Consider the following 7357-nt stretch of genomic DNA (forward strand, 5'->3'; position numbering starts at 1 on the left):
CCGCGCTTCCCCACCTCTGTCCCCGAACGCGCGCGCCCGGAAGAAGAGGCCAAAGTTTGCGCGCAGAACCGCGCTCGCTCCGCCGTATTGTTTGCAAACTTCGCTCCCCTCCCCCGCCGCCCCCGACTCGGCCGAGGCCGCGCGCCCACCGCAGGGGCCCCGGGCGCCGCGAGCGCTCCGGCCAGGCGGGACGGGCATGCGCGGGGGCCCGAGCCGGGGCGCGGAGCCGCGGGCAGCAGCAGCAGCCCGTGCCCGGGAGTGGCGGCCCTGAGCGGCGCGGGGACACCGCGGGCGCCACCATGCAGCACCGGGGCCCGCGCCTGTGGCTGGTGCTGCAGGTGATGATGGGTTCGTGCGCAGCCATCAGTTCCATGGACTTGGAGCGCCCTGGAGATGGCAAGTGCCAGCCGGTGGAGATTCCCATGTGCAAGGACATCGGCTACAACACCACCCGCATGCCAAACCTGATGGGCCACGAGAACCAGCGCGAGGCGGCCATCCAACTGCACGAGTTTGCGCCGCTCGTGGAGTACGGCTGCCACAGCCACCTCCGCTTCTTCCTGTGCTCTCTGTACGCGCCCATGTGCACTGAGCAGGTCTCCACGCCCATCCCCGCTTGCCGGGTCATGTGCGAGCAGGCCCGGCTCAAGTGCTCGCCGATCATGGAGCAGTTCAAATTCAAGTGGCCGGACTCCCTGGACTGCAGCAAGCTCCCCAACAAGAATGACCCCAACTACCTGTGCATGGAGGCACCCAACAACGGCTCCGACGAGCCGAGCCGGGGCTCTGGCATGTTCCCTCCGCTCTTCAGGCCCCAGAGGCCCCACAGCGCGCAGGAGCACCCGCTAAAGGATGGGGGTCCCGGGCGCGCAGGCTGTGACAACCCGGGCAAGTTCCACCACGTGGAGAAAAGCGAGTCCTGCGCGCCTCTCTGCACTCCGGGGGTGGATGTGTACTGGAGCCGCGACGACAAGCGCTTCGCTGTGATCTGGCTGGCCATCTGGTCGGTGCTGTGCTTCTTCTCCAGCGCCTTCACCGTCCTCACCTTTCTCATTGACCCATCGCGCTTCAAATACCCGGAACGTCCCATTATCTTCCTTTCCATGTGCTACTGCGTCTATTCGGTGGGCTATATCATCCGCCTCTTCGCTGGCGCTGAGAGCATTGCCTGCGACAGGGACAGTGGACAGCTGTATGTTATCCAGGAGGGTTTGGAGAGCACCGGCTGTACCTTAGTCTTCTTGGTACTTTACTACTTCGGCATGGCCAGCTCTTTATGGTGGGTGGTTCTCACCCTCACTTGGTTCCTGGCAGCTGGCAAGAAGTGGGGCCACGAGGCTATTGAAGCCAACAGCAGCTACTTTCACCTGGCAGCCTGGGCCATCCCGGCTGTGAAGACCATCTTGATCCTGGTGATGCGCAGGGTGGCAGGAGATGAGCTCACCGGGGTGTGTTACGTGGGCAGCATGGATGTCAATGCCCTGACCGGCTTTGTGCTGGTCCCGCTGGCTTGCTACCTGGTCATCGGCACTTCCTTCATCCTGTCCGGCTTTGTGGCTTTGTTCCACATCCGGAGGGTGATGAAAACGGGTGGGGAAAACACGGACAAGCTGGAGAAGCTCATGGTGCGCATCGGGGTCTTCTCCCTCCTCTACACTGTGCCGGCCACCTGTGTGATTGCCTGCTACTTTTATGAACGCCTGAACATGGACTACTGGAAGATGCTGGCCACGCAGCACAAGTGTAAGATGAACAATCAGACCAAGACACCCGACTGTCTGATGACCACCTCCATCCCTGCCGTGGAGGTCTTCATGGTCAAAGTGTCCATGCTTCTGGTGGTGGGCATCACCAGTGGGGTGTGGGTCTGGACTTCCAAGACCCTGCAATCTTGGCAACAGGTGTGCAGCCGGGGGCTAAAGAGAAAGAGCCGGAGGAAACCAGCCAGTGTGGTCACCACTGCAGGGATCTACAAAAAAGCTCAGCACCCTCAAAAACCTCACCTGGGGAAGTATGAGCTTCCTGCCCAGCCTTCAGCTTGCGTGTGAAGGTGACTGGCAGGGAGATCAGGACAGACAGTGCCCAACTGGGCTGCTCCTCTTGGTTGGCTGGTTCTTTAAATCAAAGTAAAAAGTATATATATATATATATGCATATATGTGTGTGTATATATATAAAGTCTACCTTGAAGTTTGGAACTATGTGATAGGCTGAAAGTAAAGGGTTCTGTTCTGTTTGCTGCCTCCTTGAAGGGTCCCTCATTACAGAAGGAGCCTCTTGTGCAACGAATTTGTGGTAAAGCAGTTGATTCAGCCATCCTCTCAAGAAAACTTTTGTCTGGGCCTCAAACACACATCTGTGCATATCCAGGAGGCTCTGCTGCCTGCTTACCAACTTGAGGCCAGAAAGCTCCTTTGCAAGCTAAAGAGCTTCCGTTTGAGCTAGCAAATGAGGGCCCACCCGAGGGACCCGCTCTTCTCTTCCCAGCAAGGCTGCTGTATCAGGGCGGGTGAGGAGGTGGGGGTGAAAGAAGGGACCCTGAGCCATCTCTACACTCCAAGGTCTGCAGGTTCCTTAAAAAGAGTCCCGCCCTCAGCCTTCAGAGCTCTCCACCACAGACCTCCCCCCAAACCTAACACTGGAGAATTCAAATGGTGTGCAATACAGTTTTTTTTTTTTACATTTTCCCCCTTTCCCCATGAAAATAAAAGAGAAAAAAAAGTATTTTGTTGTAAATAAAAGACAACAAAAGGAATCATCTAACAAAAGAATTAAGAGGCCCAGGCCTCAGAAAAACCCTTCAGCCTGATACATTTTGTGGCTTTTTAATGGAAACCAAGCCAGTGTGTTCTACACATTGGGACTGATTTGTGGAGAGGAAGGGGGAGGAGGAATCGGTGGAGAGCACCCGAAGGGCTTATTGACTCTCTCAATTGTTAAACAAATGATTTCCATGAGTGGTCTAGAAGCACTTGGAAAGACAAACTTTGTCTCCAGCCAGGGAGGGCGATGCCTGCCTGTGTATATCTGTAATATATGATATTTTTCATGCTCCACTATTTTATTAAAAATAAAAGACGTTCTTTAGTTTGCTGCCAGTCACTGTGCATTGATGAGGGAAACGCTCTCTATTTCCGGGGAGATAGATTCTGGGTGTGTGTAAGGCTGGCTGGACATTGCTGGCTAACGCCTCCCCATGAACCTGGAGATAGGCGAGTTCTAAGGCTGGCTGAATCCTGGAGTTCAGAGGCATCTGTGCAGGTAGTGGGTAAAGTTGGAGGTGGCTCCTGCCAGCAAGCCTTCGTGGACATTTGACTGCTGAGCCCACATGCACTCAGGAACCCACTCCAGAAGCCAGCAGAGAGGGTAACTAGCAGTATTTTCCTGACTGGCTGTGTGCACCAGGGGGCCGCTCTACTGCAGTTCTGGGTGAGTTTAAGAGCGGAGTAGGAAAGTAGCACTCACTGGGGTCACCAGCACCGAGTTCAGAAGCTTGGCCATCTCAAAGCTCCCAGCATCCTTTGTGCTCATCCCTAAGGCAGCTACAGGGCCTAGTGCAGACCCAGGATCTTCTGTACTACGCCTTGAACTCTGACCTCAGTAGCTCAGAAGCCCTCTGAACAATTTGCGTCCTTCTGAGGCAAAGACACCAACTTGACTGCAGTTTTCTGAAAGCAGGTGTCTGGAAGCAATGTCCCCCTCCAGCAAGATCAGGCTGAGGAAGGACCCAGAAGGGTTATGGAAGTGTCACAGGGTCGTGTGTATGAGAAGGACATGTGAACTGAGTGGTTTGGGAGCAAGTTCTAGAAGTCAAAATGCCAGCAGGCAGCTGGGCCATCAGCGAACATAAAACCCAGAATACAGAATCTTAGATATAAAACTGCTATGTCGACTATTGTTGCCCTCACCCCCAGAAGGTGACACTGAATTTGTGTGTGTGTGTGTGTGTGTGTGTGTGTGTGTGTGTGTGTGTGTGTGTGTGTTGCGCACCTGCACACCAGCTGGCCAGACCCAGGCTTATCTGCTACCCTGAGCTGTTGTGGTTAGTTGTGCAGGCTTTGAAAGTCCATCCAAAGGAAGGCCAAGGCAAGAGCATGGGTAAGGCCTTTCTCGTTCAGCTGTGACCCTGACTCACTGTGGTTCCATCCCCACAGTGACAAGGACCTTGTTTACAAATATCAAGAGACTTGAACATGGGACCAGGGCAAGTGTTCCTTTGCCCACGGGCCACAGGGAGAGCAGCCTGAGGCTTCTAGCATGCACGTTTCTTGCACTCTTTTGTCCTGTCTCTCTGTCTCTACCAGCATCTGTCTGTCTCTTGCAGATGAACACCGGACTGAGGCCAGACCAGAAAGTTGATTTCAAGAAAAACCTAAGGCTTACAAGTCAGAAAGCTCAAACCCATGCGCGTATGTGGACACGCACATGCACATGCACATGCTCACGCACATGCTCACACACAAACTTAGCTTTGGATCCCTTCGCTCTGTAAATACCTCGGAAGGGAACTGCAGGCTGCGCTCCAGGACCATACAAAGCATGGCAGGTGAATGTGAGAAATAACGTAGTTAGAAGTTGCCCAGAGAAGGTGAAAGTCAAGGTCACTCAGCACCCACTCTGCTCTCCTACCCTCTGTGGTTGCTCACAGGTTACTCAGGGAGCAGTGTCTTCTGGAAACCTCAGCCTGGCTCACGTCTTCTGAGTTCCAAATATCGGGAAGGTGTCCTGAGGTGGTGGTCCCCACCGGACTCAAGAGAGCCAACATAAATGATTGCAGGGTGCAATGAACCTGCTGGGTCATGCAGAGGGCTAAGGCAGAGTTATGGGTAGAGAATAGGAACCCTCACTGAGAAAGTGATAGCCTGACTGGTACCCCTCATATACCCAGCACCAAGCAGAGTGTCTTGTCCAGTGAAAGAATGGGAATGACAGCATTGGCCACAGCCCAGGCAAGTGTGATTAACTTCTCTGGACCACTGGTTCAGGAAGCGATCCCTCAGTAGATGGGGGGGGGGGGGGGGGGGGGGGGAATAGACGAGACACTGGATGTCCGCATGTCCAGTCCTCTAATAAGCAAATATAAGGTTCAGAGATGTCAGGAGGCCAGTCCAAGGTCTCAGAGCTGCAGCTTCTAGAAACCTTGGCTCCCAGCATAGCCTGTGAGCAGCCACAGCTAGGAGGGAAGGGTAGGTGGGTCCTCTAGAAGAGTCTGCAGGTTCACCTGCGATCCTCCAGGTGGTAAAAGAAGAGGTCAGTTGGAGATCAGAGACTGAGACAGACCTCTCCAGGAACTCAGGAGGGAAGGGACATGGGAGGGGGGTAACATGAGGAGGGTCAGGTGGGTAGACATAAAGGAGTGTGAGAAAGAAATGACCTTGGACTCCAGGCAGCTGTCTCTCTTGTAGCACAATAACCGATGGCTTAAACAGATTCATCCCTGGGTGAAAATTAGTGTCCCAGATGGGGACATGGAAGCTACCAGGCCTTCCCAATGGGTGGTGAGCGGACTTTCCTCTGCTCTCTGTGTCCAGCTCTGGGCATCCAGAGTAAGACAGAATGAACTGGTAGTAGGCTACCCACCACAGAGCCAGATCTGCCCCCAGAACCACATCACCATAGGAAGATGAAGACATCTTCTCTGGACAGTAGATATAATCCTATTTTCCGTATTACTTTAGTTTAGAAGGAGGAAGACACACAGGTAAGAGCAACTGAACCCAGGGAGAGCTAGTATCTTATAGTTGAAGGCCAAGGGATGCTCTCCAGGTCAGGGCTGAATAAGCCTTGCCTCTGTCGTACCCTGGCTTCCAGGGTCAACCAACCAGTGACCTGATAAGTCTGGGAAGTGTCCTGCCTCAGTTTCTTCATCTGTACAGTGGGCATGATGATGGTGCATGTTTCAGGTGCCTATACTCGCTGAAGCTCGTGTGTGTGTGTGTGTGTGTGTGTGTGTGTGTGTGTGTGTGTGTGTGTACATGTTTGTGTGTATGCATGGGTGCACCTGCAAGTGTGTACAGGTGCATGTGGAGGCCAGAGGTGGACATCAAGCATTTTTATTTTATACATATGCATGTTTTGCCTACATGTGAGTATATGCACCATGAGCACACAGAGCCCCTGGAGGCCAGAAGAGGGCGTCAGATCCCTTGGAACTGAAGTTACAGATGTTTTGTGAGCCACCCTGTGAACGTGGGGAACTGAACCCAGGTCCTCTGAAAGAGCAGTCAATGTTTTTAATTGCTGAGCCATCTCTCCTTATTTTTTGAGACAGGGTCTCTCCCTAAACCAGGAGCTCACCAACTGGCTAGCCTGGCCAGTATGCTCCGGCAATCCTCCTGTCTCCGCCTCTCTAGCATTGGAATTATGAACACCCCTGCTGCACCCCAGTATTGACAAAGAGCTAGGGGTTCAAATCCGGGATTCCTCTGAAAGTTCCAGAAGATGGGGTATGAGATAAGCACCATCCCCTGTGCAGCCCAGGGCCACAGCACAGAGGCCAGGGCTACTAATATGTTCATTGCCCCTCCCTTCGGAGAGTCAGCCTTGCATTGCTAATGGCCTCCAGAGAGAATGCACTTTCCCTACAGGAAGACTTTTCCAATGCCAGGCCCAGGATTGCCGAGAATACCCTCTGATCTTGCGAGTGTAAAAGGCGGCACAGTGGCTTCGCACGGTGAGGGGGACCCCAGCTCTGTGACTTTGAACACCCTCACATCACAGCCACCTCCCAGGGACAAGGGCTCCGTGCTGACTCCTTTCCCACGCAAATGGACGGCGCAGCAGCAGCAGCTTGGAGATGAGAAATGCAGACAGGCTGCAGGGGAGCCCTGGGATGACATGGGACCGGGGGTTTTCATGTTTTATTAAGAGTGCGAAGGCCAAGCTGGGGGGAGGAGGGATGGAGGCGTTTGAAATCCAAAAAGAATGAGTTTCCATCAGGTGGGTGAGCGGTTGTAATTGGGGACACCCCTAAGAAAATGACACAGTTGAATCCCTGGCAGATCCTCAGCAGCCTGTGGGAACTTTCAGAAGTCATGCTATCTTGCCTTTTATTAGGAGACATTTTTAATTAAAAAATGGGGATTCCCAGCCTCTCCTCCAGGGGCTTTAGTGTCTATGAAAGGATTCAAAGCCATTCCTCGCCTGGCACCGGCCTCTGTCTAGAAGGCAGTTCCTTCCAGGGGCTTTTGGGGGTTGAGCCTCCAGCCTGAGCACTAGACAGTATCTTAAAAAACATTCTTACCTTCTGAAAGGACCCTAAAAGCAAGGTAGCGTATGACTGTAATTCTAGCATTTGAGAAGTTGAGGTAGATAGATTGCCAGCTCAAAGCCAGCCTGGACTACACAGGGAGACCCT

The 7357-nt window shown here is 53.4% G+C and overlaps 1 protein-coding gene across 1 annotated transcript; it reads left to right on the plus strand.

Annotated features, from left to right (window-relative positions):
* The first annotated feature begins 213 nt into the window (after nucleotides 1-213).
* On the plus strand, nucleotides 214-3098 carry Fzd10 (frizzled class receptor 10). Its single transcript, XM_052754755.1, has one exon. The coding sequence runs from the start codon at nucleotides 300-302 to the stop codon at nucleotides 2046-2048; it is 1749 nt and encodes a 582-aa protein (XP_052610715.1). The 5' UTR covers nucleotides 214-299; the 3' UTR covers nucleotides 2049-3098.
* Nucleotides 3099-7357: the final 4259 nt, after the last annotated feature.

This window comes from Peromyscus californicus, unplaced genomic scaffold, assembly GCF_007827085.1.
Source record: "Peromyscus californicus insignis strain IS unplaced genomic scaffold, ASM782708v3 Scaffold_2__1_contigs__length_46816999, whole genome shotgun sequence".
In the NCBI taxonomy this organism is placed as follows: domain Eukaryota; kingdom Metazoa; phylum Chordata; class Mammalia; order Rodentia; family Cricetidae; genus Peromyscus; species Peromyscus californicus.

Coding starts and splice junctions, on each gene's coding strand:
- Fzd10 (XM_052754755.1), top strand. CDS start 300: ATGCAGCACCGGGGCCCGCGCCTGTGGCTGGTGCTGCAGGTGATGATG.